Here is a 20,714-nt window from a genome sequence, read left to right on the forward strand (position 1 = left end):
TAAAAATTCATTGCATATATCGGATTTTTTATAACGGATTTCGCCTATTTCAGACAAAATCTCCAGTCCCGTTCCAATGCATTTCCATTAAATTTCCCTCGCATATATCGGATGGCCGGATCGTGGCGCTCCGATTCGCCGAATCGTGCCGCTATACGACGTCATTTGCAGCGTTGCCTGCGCGTCCAGGTACATTGGAAACATAGTCAAGGAAGTGCCTTTTTATAACGGATAAAATCCGATTTACGCATATACCGGATATAAATCCAATATATGCGTAAAACGGACATTTTCTGGTATACACATATAACGGATTTCGCTTATATCGGACAAAACCAGTGGGAACAATTGAATCCGATATATTCGAGGTTTACTGTAATTCATATGAAATGGAATAGGAATACTAATTTAGGATACATGATACAAATTTAGTTACACTACTTTGAGTCCCGTGCATACAATGACACACAAGTCTCATATAGTCCAAAATGAACTATTTTTACAAACTATGAAATGGAAAGTTTCTAGGAATTTATCAGAAATCTTCAGTTGCAAAACACTAGTATGTATTTTTTTTTCCATTTTCAACACTACTCTATTTATTTTCAATACCAGTAGCGGTTCATGTTGGTGTAGACTGCCTGTTTATCTAAATATCCCAAATCTAGGACACGAAGAAGGCAAGTGATATCACATGCACGAGAAAGAAAGCTATGAAAATTGGCTGTGACTGTCGAAGCCCATAAATAAGTCTGTCTAAATAAATAAATAAATGTTAGACTTGTCATGCTCTCATATCGTCTAATTGTTTCCACCAGCTGCCAAAAGCTGCAGTAGTGATTTCAAGTGGCCATAGTTTTATACCCAAATTCAGAGAAAACACATATACATATTACATACAGTATGCACAATAAATACAGGAGTCAATCTGAGGCAAAATAGAAGCCACAATAAAAGCAAAATGGAGTCTGAAGGAACAAGAGCAGCAGCTGTGTGTGGGAGGATCAGAGTAATGTGTAGACACAGAGAGAGGCTTCTGAGATAGAATGAAGTATTACGGTCCAAGCAGACTGAAATGTTCTAAGTCTATGACTACTATGACAGACCTGCCAACATGTACACATTTTTTGTACACGGCACACATTTTGACCGTTGAATATTGTTCATTATTTGGTGTCGTGTGATGCAAAAAGCTTCTTGGATTTGCGTTCCAAGTAGGACTGGGCGATATATCGATATTTTAGCAATATTTATTTTGAGCACGATATAAAAAACAAGCTTATCGTTCATATCAATATAGACTGGATTTGATGTGGAGGTCTTTTGTTTCAAGATGGCGCTGCCCAAGTGAAAGCTAGTTACAGCAGCTCCCTATTTTACGATGGGTTTTTGGTGTTTAATAGTGTCCAAACTGTGTTTATTTTGTGTAAGTCATGGAGCAAAAGCTAATAAAAAAAAGTTGCTAATAGCATTTTCACACCACAATTAGTGGCTATACCCGTGTTTTTTACGGCTGTAGAAAACCCAACATTAAAATGCTAAAGCTACTTACCATTGAGAGACGTCTTGAAGTAACCACTTTCCTTGAGAAACTTCGGACTGTCCAGTCTCTACATCCGGATCGGATTTGAGATCCAACACATCTGGCTGTAGGTCAAAAGCAGACATTTTAAAAAGATAAATTGTTTATTATCAACTTCTATACTGTTTATCAACTCCTATAAATTTATTGGCACGAATCGGAACTCCATTAAAACTCCATTAACTTCCATTAAAACAGATCGTTTTCACAGGAACTACGAAATGGGTCATAGGTCATTAAATAACATTGTAGGGTCATGAAAGGAGCACATTTGGCAATATAAGGAACAGTTATGGCAATATAAATGACCATTTGAGTACAAAAATAATTATCACCAAGATAAAAAAAAAATGGTCGATTGCCTCAACCCATCATTCCAACTTCCTCCCTACCAGGACTTCCCATTAGAATATATTCGTATGTTCTGTGGTTAACTGGCCACTAGTACAAGGTGTACCCCGCCTCTCACCCAAAGTCAGTTGGGATAGGCGCCTGCTCACCAGCCTAATGACAACAAGCTGTATAGAAAACAGATAAATTGATGTTCTTGAAACCACGTTATGGACCATAGCTGAGTACTTGTGAAGAAAATCCTAAAGTTTGACTAGCTTTGATATTGGAATTGAGAAATGACTCATCGTTTTATGGGAATTTTTTTGTCTAAACTGCACTATATCTATTGGCTGTACGGTCAGTTCTTCAGTCTGACACCAATGTTCTTGTCTGGTACTTCTAGTAAAAAAAAAAAAAACTGATAGAATCAGAGCATGTCCCTCGATGCATCTTATCAACTTCCTCGAGCCCTTCGTTGTTTGATGTCATCAAATATAGCGTCACCCTCTTGCTCAAACACAAACATGAATTATTCCCCCTCGCTTCTCTCCACCTGAGGTGATGTTATGACAGGTAGGGTCAGGTAATCACGTTAGAGCAGCACTACATAAATATCTTCCTTAAAATAGCACATTTTAACATGACAAAAACACTTTAGCATTAAATACTGCCTCTCAATGCGTCAATGTAATTAGACAAGCTCTGTACATTCTACCTGCTATTGTGTCACTTCAATGCTGCCTATTATTGCATGTCCGTACACACACTTTTGCATTCTGATTGAAAAAACATCTAACCTGCCGCTATTTGTGTCTCCTGGCATTGACCTGCCAGAGCTGGCAGGGATGACTTAAACATTTTACCTTTCAGCTTACATCACATCTCACTTCTTTTTTTTTACTCGTCTAAGCCTTGTGTCAACATCTGTTCTGTCCCTCCAAATAATGCTCCATCTGCAGTAGCCGACTCTTGTCAGCAGAACAGAAGCAGATGTGCAAGCCTCTTCCAATTATCACATGTGCCAGCAGAGGCTCCTGATGCTTGCTGTGGCTTTATACATTATGAATTGATAAATGCGCTTTGAGGCTGATAAGAGCGTGACGACTGTATGACCTTCTTAACCGCACCAATTTTGGTTAGTTGTATCAGATACATGTCCAAAATGAAATAATGTTTACAATATTTAAATCAGAACATGTACACAATAGGCTATTCATGGACGGGTGGTTTAGAATACGGTCTGTGACCCATTGTCTTTTGGTGTGGAATAACCTCAGGTCTTAAATTGACATTTCACAGCTATTACGTGCTCATCATACTCACTGAAGTGATATAAACAGCAAATGAGGGGCACACAGCAGGGAAGAAAGTCTCCAGGTATTCAAGTAAATGTTACGGGTGACAGGTCAGGAAAAGCAGACATAGGAGTGTAGTATTCTTAGTGTAGTACTTTAATGTTTTTTTTGCCAAAGGTGGCCTCCCTTGGCCAGGGATCTGGCCTTTGTGCACCCACCGGTGGATCTGACCTGTCGACATGGCATCTTACCTGGCAACCGGCGGGCCTGCAAATCAACTCGGATGTAGCTTTAGCATCAGGCAGAGATTTCTGTCAGTTCAACAACAGTTCTGGTGAAAAAATAGTTATTTCGTTTTTTACATTGGAAAAATCTTGTGGCACACCACTAACCAAAAATGTTACAAAATGTCACCACGACCTCACACGTGCATCAATAAGTCTATCAGAGGAACGAGGTAGGTGTTGCCACACGGACCAATATTACATTGCTATGCCGGTCTTTACACCACAGACACGCCACAGTAGCCATGTTTTTACATGACCACTTTTTCTCTTTCCGAATGACCTTTCAGGAAACAATGGTATCCATAGAAAGGAATATTCCAATCTCTTGTCTACATGCACCGTGAAAATCAACCAGAATAGTCAATAGGGCATGCCCAGTAAAACGTAAACATCAACATCACGTGATACCGGCTTCCCCGAGTTATTCTTTCACTTGTTGGAATAACTCCGTATTGCCAGTTTTCCGTCGGTCCAGTCTTGAAATTTAGTTTGAATCAAAAACAAACTTTGCTTAGTCCAGTGCCGATTGCTGGCCTCCATTTTTAAAACTGAAGAACGTCTAGATCTGCGCGTTACGTCATATCTGAGCATGCGCTGAAAGAACGCACCCGGGATCAATTTAAACAGGAAAAATATCAAATTCAATCTTGCTAATATTTTATAATTAAACTCAGGACATGTTTTATATAGATATATTTTTTTTTTCTTTTTTAATAAAACTGCACTTGTGAATGGCGTATAGAAGGGTTTAGATTCGGTTTCAGATGGCGCTAATGCACACGAAAGCTGCTTGCCAACCGCCAATAAACAACAGAAGAAGAAAAACACCACAAAGAAGGCGGCACCCTGACAACTTTCCGTTTGAGCGAGTACAAGATACCTCAATCGGATTGGTTAAAGGAATATTCCATCCCTGTTCAATTCGAGCAATTAATTTGAGCAAATAAACCAAATGCAATTGGAATATTTGGGTCCATGTATACTATTGACATAATGGCTATTGACATAATATTTGCAAATGATGATTAATCGATGTTAATTATAAAAAGTGATATTGGATAATTCCTCACGGCACACCTGACGGGTTCTCAAGGTACTAGTGTGCCGTGGCACAGTGGTTGAAAATCACTGCAATAGATGAGCTGTGATCAAGCTGTGACTCAGTGAACAGTTAAAAGTAAACTTTGTCAAACTACGTGTATCGAGTTGTAATTGTTTGATTCTATATATATATATCTGTTTGTACAGGGAGGTGGATGTAGCAGCAGGTAGTGCAGGTGACAGCAGAAGTACATGACAGACAGCAGGATGCCACCTGCATGTTTTGCAATGAAAAGACTCCATGACTCACTTCTCTGCTGTTTGATAAGCATGGCATCATTTAGATGTTAAGACATATATAGAAATGTCGTGACTGAGACACAGAAATGACAGCCCCCCACCCCCCTCGCCAAAGTGCCTCATGTCGCGCGCTCATGCTCAACTGGGACTCACCCCGTCGCACACCACCCCACCTCCTCATTCAATTTCTCCTCCATTTCAAGTGGAGCTGTGCTTCATCCATTTAGCCACACAGGACTAACTTGACTGTGCCAACTTGGATCAGAGGCTGTGTGCTAGGCTGTAGAATGAAACTGCAGCCTTGTGAACAATCCCAGAGTCCCTGCACCGACACGAGGACTCCATCATAGACCATTACACCTGCAGCTAAAGGCGAAGGTGGGGGGAAATAGGAAATAGGAGGCAGCAAAGTGTGCTGGGGAGAAAAGGAGTGCAAAGAGAGAGGGAGGGGTCCTTTGCCTTACACAGAGAGAGCGCCTTACAGCAGCTTTGTCAGCCGAGACAGACAGCAGCTGTCACTTAACCCTCCTCTTGTGTTAGGGTCGGCATCGACCCGTTTTACATTTTAATGCATAAAAAGAATTGCATAACATTTGTTTATTGCATCAATAAACAAACTTATTTGTTTATTTATTTATTTATTATTTTTTGACTTTGTCAGGAAACTCTATTTCAACAAAATAAAACAAAAAAAATAATTTTTACTACATTTTAAAATGGTCTGGTTGAAATTATGACCACTGTATTGTTAGGGTTTCGACCCGGTTATAATAATATGACTATAAAGCAATATTTTGAGCCACAACTGAAATCATAAGTGTACAATTAGCCAACACAATGACAACCAGCTCCTCTTCTCATCATGGAAGCTTCAGGGGATTCTCATTTTGACCGCTTTTCCAGTATACCAGCAGAAAAACAAGGTCCAGTTTACATGTGAGGTGAATTCACTCATTTGACTGATGGCTGATTTCACTTTTACAATTTGGATCATGGAAAGAATGGCAAGAAGTACAGTGAACCAAGATCTGGACCTGTTCTGCTTTTTCATTTCACTTTATACCTAAGTTCTGTTGCTGAAAACATCACTTTTTTTTTTTACCTTTTCTTGACATTAATATATATAGGTCAAAATTCACCCGAACACCATAGTTGTTTCTTTAGTGATTAATACTAAAATCAGAAAATAAAAAAAAAACTAATTGATTTAAGAGATATGTTCTATAGCTGTCAGTAATAGCCAGGTAACAAAAGAACCTTCAATTTATTAATATGATTCTTTTGAGGTTCATTTTACCATTTTTGGAAATTGAAATGGAGGGGTATAGTGACAAAAAAGGCCTACATGCCCACACCAAAAGTATTAAAACTAAATTAAAAAATTTTAGAAGCAAATTTAATGGTAACTTTGATGGTTTTTAGTGTATTTTATAGCTGATTTAATACATGGGTCAAAACCGACCCGTTAACATAAGAGATGATACCAGAAAGCTAACACAAGAGGAAGGTTAAAAATACTCACACTGAAACCACACGTTTTGTGTGGTTTGTCGGATCGGTAGTGGGAAAGGGGTATCAGTAACTTTTAACCGCAGTTCAGGCAGTAATGGTGTGTTTGAGGGCGTTTTGTTTGTTGTTCACAGGATATTGTCATTGGAGTACCAACCATGGATGTGCAGTTTGAAATGACTAATGACTAACCACTAATGTTTTGGCTGAGGTTTTGAATAGTCTATTTTATAAAAATCTGTTTGTTTTTAGTAAAAATAATAAAAATAAAAAAATAATAAAAATAATTAAAAAATATAAAAAAAATCATAATAAAAATAAAGAACAAAGAATAAAAGAATAGAAATTGAGACCAGTTGAGAAATAGCTACAATTTACCTGTTGTGCCTTTGGATCTTAATGAGTTTTTAAGTAGAAAAAAGCAAGAAGGGGAAGTGGACTCACTAAGGACTCAGTAATGAGTAGCTCCACTGTTCTTACTCCATATCTATCTTTCATTTCTGTCTTTTTTCCTCATATTTTCCACTCGTATTTCTGTGGTGCTCGATTAAATTATCTCCTCTTTCATCCGTCTGTAGTCATAGTTGCAATGTTTAGCTCCGATGCACAGATTTGTCTGGTCAACAGTAAAACGACGCGTCAACTAAAAATATTGCAGTCGACTAATTTTCACGGTCGATTTCATTGACTAAGTTGCGGCAGCACTAATAGCTTCTCATCAAAGCCATAAATGTTGTGATCATAGAAGTAATTGCCTAGTAATTCAGAAATCAGGATCCAGCCTGGCTAACTTTTCCAATGGGATGTCAGCCTCTGCACACGTTGCTACAAAATCTTCAAGAAATTGTGATTAAGTAATTCCAATCACGATATTAATATAAAATATTTTTTTATGACAGACTTATTTTCTTTATACTGTACCGGATGCTGTTTTTTTGTCCAGTTATAAAGTCATTCTAGACAAGGCGTGCTTTGTGTTGTTAGTGTTTATTAACAGTTTGTAATTGGAAAGGGTTTGGTCATGTCTCTGATGTAACTTATGTCATAACAAACAATCTTACATCCTAGTATGGGCACTGTTCAATGAGATCCGCTGCAAATACAATGTTTAAATTTTTCTGAAAAAAATATATATATATATATATTAAAAAAATATATATATTTTTTTTTTGACTGAAAAAAAAATAAAAAAATAAAAAATCTATATATATATTTATGTATATATATAAAATATATAATAAAATATATATAAAAATATATAATAAATATATATATTTTTTTATTTTTATTTTCATTTTTTTCAGTCAAAGTTTGGATTTCTCAACCTGTTTTCCATCTGTTTTCAGATCTGTTTTGTGAATCTGGATCCTCAGAAAACAGACTGTTCTGATGAGAAAAGCATAAAGGTGAGCAAAAATGTTCATGCTTTGTGATTTTTTTTTCTCTCCTATGTATTTCCCAATTTTCCTCTTTAACACCCACTTTTGTCTTTTCATCCTCCTCCAAGTTAGTTTCACATAACATTGACATGGTTGCCATGGACACCAGGTCATTATGTGGAATTACATGGTGGATTTGTTTGTGTAACGTGTTGATTTGGGAGCTGCTCCTGGTGGGAGCAGTCGGCAGTCAGTGACGATATCGTATCATCAGAGGTTTACTAAATATCAGGCTTTGCATTGATAGTACTGAGGGGCCCATTATGATCACTTTTGTCATAAGTCACAAGCTCTTGTTCTCGCCATGTCCCCCACAGAAACTGGCATCGATGTCTCCAGACCTGCCGAAGCTTGTTGAATTACTCACTGTTCACCAGCCTAAAGAAAATGAAATCCTCTTCCTCGGTGGCCTTGAAGGAGCAGACACATGCCAAACTCACCCACCAGCCCCCTCTCAGGTGACTTTACAGTGGTGTATTTATGGCCTTTTAAGTATTTTTACAAAAGCAATGTTTTGCAATAGAAGAACAATTTATTTAAACATCTGGCGAGTATTGACGTATTACTTTAGTAACTTAGCGTAGTATGCTGTACTGTATGTATCTTCAGGGCCTTCAAATGCAGCAGAGAAGTACAGGCGTGTGCCTATATCAGCGTTCGGGGCAGAGACGCTACATCCAGCCCAACAGAATCATCTTTGAGATTAATAGGTTCCTGGTAGGTCTGCAGTGGGGAAAGGAACAACGGCATCAGCAAGGACGAACAACTGGACAACGGCTCGATGACGACACAAATCGTTCGGTTTCATCCATCGAGGAAGACTTCCTGACAGCCTCGGAACACCTGGGAGACGACAGCGAGGATGACGGTTTGAGAAACGGTAAGTCAAGCTATTATCTTCAGAAGGGCTCTGACCCAGATTAGGTACATTTTGATTAACTCTATGATCCTCTATTGTTGTGAGCTAATAACAAATTGCTCTAGGGGCAGTGGATTTGTAGCATCTCTCCATATTAGTCTACACTCTGTGTGTCGGTTACAGATTATGCTATGTAGTGGCCATAATGTTGTAGTTCAAATAGTGGAAGAACTAAATTTGAAACACTTATATGCTAGGACCACGTTAAAAAGCCATAGCATTTCAGTATGTGGAATCAAACTATGGAATGGATTGAGTAAGACCCTCAAACAATGCACAACGATGAGCCAATTCAAGAAACAATACAAGCAGTTGATGTTTGCTAAATACAAGGATGAAGAGTCTTGAACCAGTCATGATGTGCTATATATATCACTATATTGACACTTACTATGGTACCCATTATGGCATTGGATGCTCATATCACCTCCTACTTCAGTATGTGATTAGTATGTGAAATGTAATTTAATTTAATTTAATTTAATTTAATTTAATTTAATTTAATTTAATTTAATTTAATTTAATTTAATTTAACAAAAAAAATATATTGGGAAAGCAGAAAGTGAACAAATGTAACAGTTACTGATTGTAAAAGTACCAGATGGAGGGGTAGGATTTAATAAGCTTTGCTTCTTCCTACTCCTTTTGGACATGTGGAACTGGGAACTGATTATGGGATGCACTCAGTTGTAATCTGATGCATGTTCAAATGAAATAAAACCATTACCATTACCAAATACATAATTGGTAGCAAATTAGTACTTGGGTATGAGGTACATTATTTAAAAAAAAAAAAAACCAAAAAAACATAAACTGTATTATGGAAAGCAGGAAGTGAACAAATGTAACAGTTACTGATTGTAAAAGTTACCAGATGGAGGGGTAAGATTTAATAAGCTTTGCTTCTTCCTACTCCTTTTGGACATGTGGAACTGTGAACTGATTATAGGATGCATTCAATTGTTCAATTGTTCAAACTCAATTGCATGTTCAAATGAAATAAAACCATTACCATTCCCATAGTGTCATTATTAATCTTACATTGGACATAGATTCCGGTTATATCCCCATTATCTATATTTCTATTTCACCACAGATCCTGAAGTTGGTGATCGTGCAGAGAGCTTGGTGGATGTTGCACGCAAACATAGTGCTAGTGTCACAAGTCAGAGGAGACAGCCGGCCCATAATCAGATCCGAGAGGATACAGAAGTGAAAAGAGAAATGCATCAGCGGATCAGTCAGCAGACAAAGGAATCGGCCGGTCACTACGCCACTAATCTGGCAGAGTCAGTGCTGCAAGATGCCTTCATCCGGCTCTCTCAAGATGAAACGTCCTTTGTCTCCGAGGCTGCGGTTAGCGTGTCACGCACTCGATGTCCGTCCAACGCTGCTCTCTCACAAACAAAACAGTCTTCCCAACAACGCACGTGTTCGTTCGAGCTCCCAAAAATTGTCATAGTCCAAAGCCCTGACAGCGGAGATGGAACAGCAGAGTGGCCAGAGACTCAAGTGTCAAATGTGTCCGAGCAGGATGTCCCCACCAAAGATAAGGAGATGCCAGAAAAGGAGAAAAAGGCTTACATTTCTCACCACAATGGAGGGCACCCATCCAAGCCCGTAGAGGTGGCTTTGGCCTGTGCTGCCAATGTTATTGGAACGATAACATCTCCACAGTTAACGGAACATCTCGCCTTGGATTCAACTTCAGAAGAAGAAGCGGAGGAAGAGCTTCAGGAACCAGAAGAGAAAGCAGACTACTCCTTCTCCTCAGCTGTGTGTGGCATAGCCCAGGTTGCCGGTGCCGTGGCAGCCGTGGAGCTTACAGAGAAATCAGTAGAAGATGGGGATTGTGAAGTCTACACCGCGTCTCAGGGTTTGATATCTGCTGCCCAAACGTCTGCAGCCTTTACACTACACTGCAGTGTTGCAGAAGGCACCAGTGTTGAAGCGTTTCGTGCAAACATTGCTGAGGTCCTTCACAGGGAAGCAGCCGAGGTACTGACTTCTCCGCATGGCTACAAGAGTGTAGCTGACCTCTTGGAGTCCACACATAACAAAATAGTTGATGGCATCACATGTCCAAAAAAGTCCTGCACGGACGAAAGAGAAGTGGGCGACTTAATTAATGAAGTGGCCGACAGTCTTTTCAAACATGCTTTAGAAATAGCAAAAAAGAACAAAGAACTGGAGGGCGCCGAGAAAGATGCACCAAGCCTCCAGGTTCTTCTGCAGGACAGTGTCAACAGTTTACTGTTTGAAATTCTTTGCGTGGCACAGAAGAAAATTAGTCACATTTCAAAACAGGACAAAGGGCCATTGGAGACACGACAAGACTACGATACATGCGCTAAGGAACATGCTACCGTAATGGACAGCAATGACATAAGTCAATTACAGTCCTTAGCTAGTTATCGGCAATCCACTAACAGTGCCAAACATAGCGGGATGCGTCACAGCACAGATAGGCTTACCATGGTTCCTGGACTGAAGTCAACAAATATGGCCGCAGAGCGTGATCTTTGCGTATCTTGCAACGCAGAGTATAACAAAGAACAACAGCAGAACTCATCTTGTGGACAAAGTCAGTCAAAGAGTGCCATTCATTCAAAAGACTACCACCAAAACCAACAAGACAACTCCGCCGTCAGAGTGCCTTTGAGTGAAATCCCAGTTCACGGCGCCGATAGACGGGGGCGATCAATGACAGGAAGCGAAAGCAGACAAGCTTCTCTTACCCCCCAGTCTTCACTCAACTCCTGCAGTTCACTATTCTCTTGGAGAATGGACTCAGAGACCAGGACGCCCATAACGTGCTATGCTGACGACTTGGCTGCTACGGTGGTGTCAATGGCCACAGAGCTAGCGGCTATATGTCTGGAGAACTCTACTGGGAAACAGCCCTGGTTCTGTGCTCTAAAAGGGACTACCGAAGTCCCGGAGGACTACTTAATTCCTGCTTGTCGAACGGTACTCAGAAGGAAAGAGGCTCAGAGTAATAATGCATCATCAAAAAAACATCGAGCGCCACGCCTCAGCGAGATAAAAAAGAAAACGGAGGAGCAACCAGAGTTAATGGAAAGACTGGTTAACCGTGTTGTGGATGAGTCGGTCAACCCTGATGAACCACAGGACCCGTTTGCCCTTTTTGCCTCCGAAGTCACTGCCAGGATCATGAACTGCCCCGAGCTTAACGTTGTGGACACGTCCAAAACAGGCCAGCCACGAAGCAGATTGCAGTGTGAGAGGTGGAGCCGCGGGAAGGCATCAAGTTATGAAAGCATTCCAGAAGAAGACGGGGACCCTTCAGGCACACCAAACACCCTGGGGCCTGGCAGTCGTTTAGGTCAGAACCTAAGTCGTGGTAGCTCCATCTCCAAGCAATCAAGTTGTGAAAGCATCACAGATGAATTTTCACGGTTCATGGTCAACCAGATGGAGACTGAGGGCAGGGGTTTTGACATTCTTCTGGACTACTATGCGGGGAAAAATGCCAGCAACATTTTGGCTGCAGCTGTACAGCAGGCTGCAACTAAGAAAAACGGTCACCTAAATGTCAGGTCTACGTCCTGCTTGTCCAAACAATCGAGCACAGAGAGCATCACGGAGGAGTTCTACAGGTTTATGATTCGGGACATGGATAAGGAAAACAAAGAGCACGGCATTGCTAAGACTAAAGAGTGGAGCAACAGCTTGTTTCCTCCATCTCCCCGGACACCCTTTTGTATACGACAGTCCTCGGTCCCTGACAGGCGCTCTTCAGATTCAAGACTGACGGTTAACTCACCCATTAAAGCCAATTCATTTGATGGATTTGCCCGAAATGCACATGGAGACACATTAAATATCTATCCGAGTAACTCTGTGTCAGCGACAGGACTATGTAAGTCAGACTCGTGCCTCTATCAAAGAGGCAAGACCGACCAGATCACTGATATGCTTATTCACGAGACCTGGTCCAGCTCTATCGAGTCCTTGATGCGGAAGAACAAGATCATTGCGGATCCGGAGGATGACCTGGAAGCTGCAGGCGACTCCCAGCCTCATGTGCAGCAGTTTGCTAATCGCCTGGCAGCCGACATCGTCGATATCGGCAAATCATCTGCTGGAATTCAGCAGGATGCGTCGGGAGGATCACAGAAACACAAACCCGTTGGGGAGAGAAGGATGGGGTTCAAACAGTCCCATTTAAATTGTGGTAGTAATGAACAAACGGCATCGGGGATGAGTGATAGCGGTACGCCCCGCAGAAGAGGTCACAGGGATGTGCCAGTGATCCATATTGAGGGGGATAAGAAGGACGATGAGGCTTCCTTAAGTCTTGAAAAGAGAGATGGACCTCCAGAACGAGCAGTAGAAATTCCAACGACCAAGCAGACTGAGAGGATTACAGCGAATGGCAGCAGGTACGGTCAATATTTTAGCCACTTTTTACCTTGGTTTTGGCAGGTTTGGCAAGTTTTGGATAAGGTGTGACTCGCACTTTGGTGTATGCTGTGCGGAATCTTGACAAATTATATGAATTAATTGGCAAAAAGTTGAGACATGATTCTAGACTACTTTGACTTGTATAAGTCAAAGTACGTGTTGATCGAACTGTATTGAACTGAATATACAATTTGCAGTACATTCAAGCAAACCATAGAAGAGTGAGTGCCAAGAACATTTATATGCCGGAATATCTTGATTTGTTTATTTTTTTCAACTAACCTTAGTAGAGAAAAAGAGTAGAGACAGAAAAAAAAAAGTTTTAAAGGGAACGTATTATGCTCATTTTTCGGGCCCTTGTATTGAGTTGTGGACTCCTATAGAGCAGCTATACATGATAACCAGCACACAAAGCTTTATCGTTCCTCCAGAATCTGCACCTATTCAGCTGTATTTCTTTGGATTTTGTGGTTCTCGCGAAAACAGCGACAACCACGAGGAAAACAGCGAGGTCACGCTCCTGTGTGCATAGAAAGACGTCCGATTTGGAGTTGATAAACAGTATAGTAGTTGATAATATACGGCAATTTATCTTTTTAAAATGTCGGCCTTTAACATTCAGCCATATGTGTTGGATCTCGAATCCGATCCGGAAGTAGAGACTGGACAGTCCAAAGTTTCTCAAGAAAAGGTTATTTCAAGACGTTTCTCATTGGTATGTAGCTTTTGTATTTTAGTTTTAGGTTGTCTACAACATCGGTAACCGAATGTGGCCACTATTATGGTGGAAAAACAGATGGTGGCATCTTTAGCAATTGTAAACAAATGTGTTTTTTGCTAGCAAGTAAGCAGGAGCAGAGATTGGGGGAGGGCAGACACGCCCATATAAGGAAGTCAACCGCTCTGTTACATCACAAAGGGCAGTTTGATGATGCCTTTAGAAATCGAGCGCCTTGAGCGATCCCAAACGTCTTTCAGGGCTCGCTTCCAAATGAGCAAACCTCATTATCGGAAACTCCGGCATCGTTTAATACGAGAATACAACATTCTACTTACATTTATAGGTCAGAAAAGGTGGAAAAAGCATAATAGGTCCCCTTAAAGCGAATGAAGGCAGGCATTGTATCTCAAAATGGACACACAATGAAGGTATAGACAAAAAGATATCAATGTGTAGACCACCAAATGTGTTTATGTTACTACCAAGTAAAGATGGGAATACAATGTCAATTCATTCCTTTCCAGCTTGATTCCGAGTTGGCAAACACTGTTGAATCAGAGCCAATTTCACATAATGCAATCTGCAGAGAGGACTGTAGAGCGATTAGCTGCTCTCGACCGGTCACACCACTATTAAATGGATTACTACCGTGTCATAAATTCACTCGGCTGCGACTCTGATGTTGCACAGTTGAAGCTGAGTTGCAACCTGAGCCTTTTCCCTTTAGTGTGCTTGCACAAAGCCTGTTTAGCATTAGCATTCGCAGTCCAGGTAATGTAAAGGTCTTCTTCATGATTGGTTTTGACAGTGAGTGATGGATTCAGACACATTTTACAGACACTAGGACTGGGACTATACAACTCTTAGACAAATCTTCACATTTGCAGCTGAATTGTGTGCTTGCACACATGTGCATGCATTAAAAATTTCCCTTCCTGTTTGCAGCAGTGCATGTATTTCTATGGGAAAGGTGCATGCAGAGCACTTCTGCCACCTTGTGGCCGTGTTTTGGCTTAAAACGGCTCCCCAAACATGAGTTCTTCTATTCTGTAGTCGCATCATCACCACCTCTATATGCCTCTAAAGAGGCCCTAAAAGATTTATAGATACATCATTGGTAGCGAATTAGTTAATAAATGGAATATTTTTGTAACGCATAGAAAACCTGTTTATGACCTTCTAAATTCAGGTTTAATGATAAGAGCCCCGTAGACCAGGGGTCTCAAACTCAATTTACTTGGGGGCCACTGGAGCTAGGGTCTGGGTGAGACTGGGCCACATCAGGTTTTCAAAAAAAAAAAAAAAAAAAAAAACGCATTTATTAAAAACAGAAAAATATACAAACCTTTTCAGTGCTTTGGTTCTGATTTTCTACAATAAAAGCTCTGATAAAACATTCCACTGTTCTCAAATATCTTAATTTTTATTTTTCTGCACAAAATAAGATGAAAAATAAATAAACAAATCAAGAATTAAGAAAATCAATCAATCAGTAATAAATAAATATAATAATAATAAAACAGCAAATAATAAAAACTTAAGAAACCACATATAATTGGTGGGTAGACAAATTATTTTTTTCAGATTAAAATGAACAAAGCATTATTAGAGCCCTGTAGACATGACAAAACACGACTATAGTCACATTTATACTCTTTTTATTTACAACATATTGCGCAACTGCAGGGTCTTGAGACACATGCTAACTCGCAAACTAGAGAGCTAGCGACCTAAACGGTAGCCTTCAAGTTATTTTCTTTAAACTTAAATAGCCAAAAACTTACCACTTCCACACGGATAGGGAGGATAACTATTAACAGTTATTTAACCTTTAACATGAACATTAATCAAACGTAATAATTTTTTCTGGGTACATGATACCATACAGCATCCATATCAAACTTGCGCGGGCCGCACTAACATTAAACTTTCATATCAAGGCGGGGGCCTCAAACTAGTGTCCTGCAGGCCACATTTGGGCCACGTGTTTGAGACCTTTGCTGTAGACATTAAATAACACCCCTATAGTATCCTTTACATTTGTAGTATCCAGTTTAATTGACATAATAGAAAATAAGCCGCCGTACTTCCTGGTAGCAACTGTCTCATCAATGTAGCGTTGATGACACCTAGAGTCCAGTGTAGAGTACTACTCTACTGACTGTGTAAATATGCATATGTTTTTAGCTTGGGCTGGAATCTACCTTTGGAACATGTCTGCGTGGAAAAAACTAATTAGAGACTTGAAATTGTCCATTGTCGTGATGGTGAGCGTGAATGGTTTTATGTGTTTGTGTATCATGTGATTGACTGGACTTGCAACCAGTCCAGGCTGTACCTCAGCTCTTGCACAAAATCGGCTGTGTTAGGCTCCAATTTACCCCCAAATATAATGAGGAGAAGCGTTACAGAAGATGAATGGACAAATCCAATTGTTTAAAAAACTGTGATTTTATGTTGTATAATCTTTCCAGCCAAAAACAACAGTTCAGACCAAAATGAATGATGAGTTTATGTAAATGTATGACTGCAAATATATCTGTCCCTCATGTAAGAGGGGCTCTCATTTGCTGGGATAGTCAATAATACTTTAATTCTCTCCGACACTGTCAAGGTTGGAAGCCTCGCTGAATGTAATTACGACCATGATTGATCAATTTTCCAAGAAATGTTGGAAAGAAATGTTTCTTGATGCGCTGAAAAATGCTGGTGGTTTAGCGACTGCCCTGCGTGGTTCTGTTTGAAAAACACACTGCTTTCTTGACGCAGTAAATACTCCATGGTCTTGCTCTCCCTGCAGTGAAAGGGACAGGCCAGCTGCGGCGGCACTAGCGAAGAGGAACAAGCGTTCCACGAGCGCTAGCAGCGAGGAGAGCACGGGGAGCTGGTCCCATGTAAACACGGAAGACGACCCCCCCGAGGAGACCAGTAGCTTTATCCAGCTGAGTGAGGGGTCAGTAACCGTTGCTCCGTGATAAACGCTAGAGGCTGCCGCTTCCGCCGCCGCCACGCTCACCTCACTCTCATTGGCCCCATTGCTGCTGACACCTTGGCGTTCCCGTGCCAGTGCCAATCGACTCCCCGCTGCTGTTACTGTTGTTGCTGATCATTTCAGGCCAGATAGGGCAGTGTATGGCAGAGAGCAAGCGCCGCAAAGACCGCTGTAGTTGCATAAGCTCGTATGATTTCCTGTCCTCCTCCTTTAGCAAATAGTCCAATCACTGCTCCTCCCTGGCTTGAGAGGCACTCCATGTGTTCCATGGGAAAGTTCTTGTACTTGTGCTTAACTGTGAATGTGGTTGTCTGCATCATCATACCGCCCGCTGCTCCTTGCAACATCATCTACATGTAAATTTAACACTCCATCACCAAACCATGTCAGCAACATGCAGAAGGGGTGTCCTGATATGACTTTTACACTTCCAGTACCGATATCGCAGCCTTCAGTATCACACAATACCGAAATCAATCACATCTGATAGCAGATAGATGGATGGATGGATGGATGAATGGATGGATGGATGAGTGGGTGGGGTTGGGTGGGTGGATGGATGGGTGGATGGATGGATGGATGGATGGATGGATTTGTGGATGGATGGATCGGTGGATGGATCGATGGATGGGTGGATGGATGGATGGATGGATGGATGCATGGATGGATGGATGGATGGATGGATGGATGGATGGATGGATGCATGGATGGATGGATGGATAGATAGATAGATAAATTAAAGTGGAAGTAATATTACTCCAACAGAGAACCATAGTCAACAATAGATGGTATGATGACTTTATGATTTGCAGATGTTTTGGATGGTGTTGGTTGTTTGGGGGCGCCGGAGGTTTGTTTCTACGTGGCTTTGCATGGATCCTCATGTTGATATTTGTGGTGCTGCTTCGCATGGTCGTGAGGAACTGTGTCATCACGGGGGAATTGTGCACGGCGGGTTTTTCCCAACGGACAGTGTGCGTAGACTGCTTAAAATGTTAAAAGCAGGCCGAAAAAATACGGTAATCTGTTTTTTGGGGCGTTTTTTTTTTGATGGTATAGAACCAATATCCGATATCAATATTGGTTAGCGCACAGACCTCACAGCTAGGAGACCAGGGTTCAATTCCACCCTCGGCCATCTCTCTGTGGAGTTTGCATGTTCTCCCCGTGCATGCGTGGGTTTCCTCCCACATTCCAAAAACATGCTAGGTTAATTGGCGACTCCAAATTGTCCATAGGTATGAATGTGAGTGTGAATGGTTGTTTGTCTATATGTGCCCTGTGATTGGCTGGCCACCAAAGCGGTAGAAAATGAATGAATGAATATTGGATCGGGACACCCCTAATTACCAGCCTGCCTTGTCCACTAATCCAACAAAATCTACCTCCAAATGTCAGACAGCCAAGACTGGCACAAGACTAGCATCACCAGCTCAGCTGCTTTTATGCATGTGGATCTGCAGAAATGTATCACATGACCTGAATCCCTGCACTCGCTGACGTGCTGAAGTCAGTGTGGAAGCAAAATGTCAAGGATTTGTTTTTTTGTTTTCTTTAATGCTTCACAGAAATGGAACCAGCAGTGGGTCAAGTCTGGGCCTGGCAGACGGAGATGCTTTTCCTGATGTGCCGTCTCATAGCGCCGTAATTGGGTAACTGTCACCTTTTCACCCTGAACTTTGTCTTTTTCACACACCTAATGCCAACACAAGTATGGTATCAGTATTGTCATCACAGTCTCAAGTTTTTTGGAAGTAGAATTTGTCATCTTTGGTACCCATGATGTGTTAGGAAGTAAACTATGGCCTTCATTGCCTTCGCTATACTGAGCTAAAATAACTACCGGCTGTTAACTGGATGAATCAAATCTTTGCTGTCAGCCATGTTGACTTCAGCTGGTGTTTTTCTTCACAGTGAAGCATCAGACAAAACCAATCAAGCTACAACCAAGAAGAGCAACTTTCGTAAGTGCCACTACACAACATCAACATCGTATCTTGTCAAGGTGATGGCAAATTGACTTGTGAGACAGCGCCATCTGCTGGAAACCCTTTAAAAATCCCGCCATCAAACCAATAATGGTAATGGTAATGGTTTTATTTCATTTGAACATGCATCAGATTACAATTGAGTGCATCCCATAATCAGTTCACAGTTCCACATGTCCAAAAGGAGTAGGAAGAAGCAAAGCTTATTAAATCCCACCCCTCCATCTGGTACTTTTACAATCTGTGACTGTTACATTTGTTCACTTCCTGCTTTCCATAATACAGTTTAAGTTTTTTGTTTTGTTTTTTTTAATAATGTGATAATGAAAAAAAATTGTTGATGTCAAGTATACATAGTCCTCCCTCGTTTATTGCCGTCAATTGATTCCAGAAACGATTCCAGACAGAATTCAATATTTACTAATTTCCCCCATAACTATTTAAAATGTTCACATTTGCAGCTGAACTGTGTGCGTGCACACATGTGCATGCGTTAAAATTCCCTTCAATGCGTAACCTCCTTCACTCTACACTCACTCTTCCTGTTAGCAGCAGCGCATGTATTTCTATGGGAAAGATGCATGCAAAGATGCACTTCTGCCACCTTGTGGCCGTTTTTTGGCTTAAAAGTACACCAAACATGAGCTCTTCTATTCTGCAGTCGCATCATCACCACCTCTTTGTGCTTCTAACAAGGCCCTAAGAGACGTATAAATACATCATTGGTAGCGAATTAGTTAATAAATGGAATATTTTTGTAACGCATAGAAAACCTGTTTATGACCTTGTGCAGTTGATGTTTGTTAAATACAAGGATGAAGAGTCTTGAACCAGTCATGATGTGCTATATATATCACTATATTGACACTTACTATGGTAACCATTATGCCATTGGATACTCATATCACCTCCTACTTCGGTACGAGGTACATTATTTAAAAAAAAACCTTAAACTGTATTATGGAAAGCAGGAAGTGAACAAATGTAATAGTTACTATGGTACCCATTATGTCATTGTATGGTCATATCAACTCGTACTTCAGTACGAGGTGCATTATTTAAAAAAAAAAACTTAAACTGTATTATGGAAAGCAGGAAGTGAACAAATGTAACAGTTACTATGGTACCCATTATGTCATTGTATGGTCATATCACCTCGTACTTTGGTATGTGACAAAAATAAGCAAAAAAAAAACGTAAACTATATTATGGAAAGCAGGAAGTGAACAAATGTAACAGTTGGAGGGGTAGGATTTAATAAGCTTTGCTTCTTCCTACTCCTTTTGGACATGTGGAACTGTGAACTGATTATGGGATGCACTCAATTGTAATTTGATGCATGTTCAAATGAAATAAAACCATTACTAAATTCAGGTTTAATGATAAGAGCCCTGTAGACATTAAATAGCACCCCTATAGTATTGTTTACATTTGTAGTATCCAGTATAATTGACATTTAGTTGCTGTACTTCCTGGTAGCTACTGTCTCATCGATGTAGCGTTACTGACACCTAGAGTCCAGTGTAGCGTACTACTCTAAATATGTAAATATGTTTTGCTGCCATAAGCAATGTTCAGATCACGATATAACGAGGGGCGACTGTATGCATCTGAAGCGTACTGTGATATACAGGAAATGAGAGACGATGTCGTGACGCTTTACCTTTCAGAAAGCAGCTCATGTAAGACGGCAGCAGCCGGAGGAGGCGGCCATGCCAGGGACCTCCTGGTGGTAAACTGCGAACTCGAAGCTGAATATGCGGACTCGGAGGTGACGGTGGCTCTGCAGTTGATCGCTGCATCCGAGCTGGGCCTTCCAGCTCTTTACTTCAAGAAGTCTAAAGAGAAGAGGATTGCCAAGGTGGAAAGAATGGATTTTG

The 20,714-nt window shown here is 40.8% G+C and overlaps 1 protein-coding gene across 9 annotated transcripts in view; it reads left to right on the plus strand.

The window, feature by feature from the left end:
* sphkap (SPHK1 interactor, AKAP domain containing) overlaps window positions 1–20,714 on the plus strand; it is a 120,586-nt gene that overhangs the window by 98,115 nt on the left and 1,757 nt on the right. For 8 of the 9 annotated variants that reach the window (XM_058079040.1, XM_058079041.1, XM_058079039.1 and 5 more), the window contains 8 exons: window positions 7,694–7,753; window positions 8,104–8,244; window positions 8,396–8,666; window positions 9,802–13,111; window positions 16,655–16,807; window positions 18,415–18,498; window positions 18,761–18,810; window positions 20,505–20,695. In XM_058079040.1, the coding sequence (XP_057935023.1) occupies window positions 7,694–7,753; window positions 8,104–8,244; window positions 8,396–8,666; window positions 9,802–13,111; window positions 16,655–16,807; window positions 18,415–18,498; window positions 18,761–18,810; window positions 20,505–20,695 (4,260 nt within the window). The remainder of the gene's footprint in view (window positions 1–7,693; window positions 7,754–8,103; window positions 8,245–8,395; window positions 8,667–9,801; window positions 13,112–16,654; window positions 16,808–18,414; window positions 18,499–18,760; window positions 18,811–20,504; window positions 20,696–20,714) is intronic. The other variant, XM_058079043.1, reaches the window with a different exon arrangement.

Source organism: Doryrhamphus excisus, chromosome 8, assembly GCF_030265055.1.
Source record: "Doryrhamphus excisus isolate RoL2022-K1 chromosome 8, RoL_Dexc_1.0, whole genome shotgun sequence".
NCBI lineage: Eukaryota > Metazoa > Chordata > Actinopteri > Syngnathiformes > Syngnathidae > Doryrhamphus > Doryrhamphus excisus.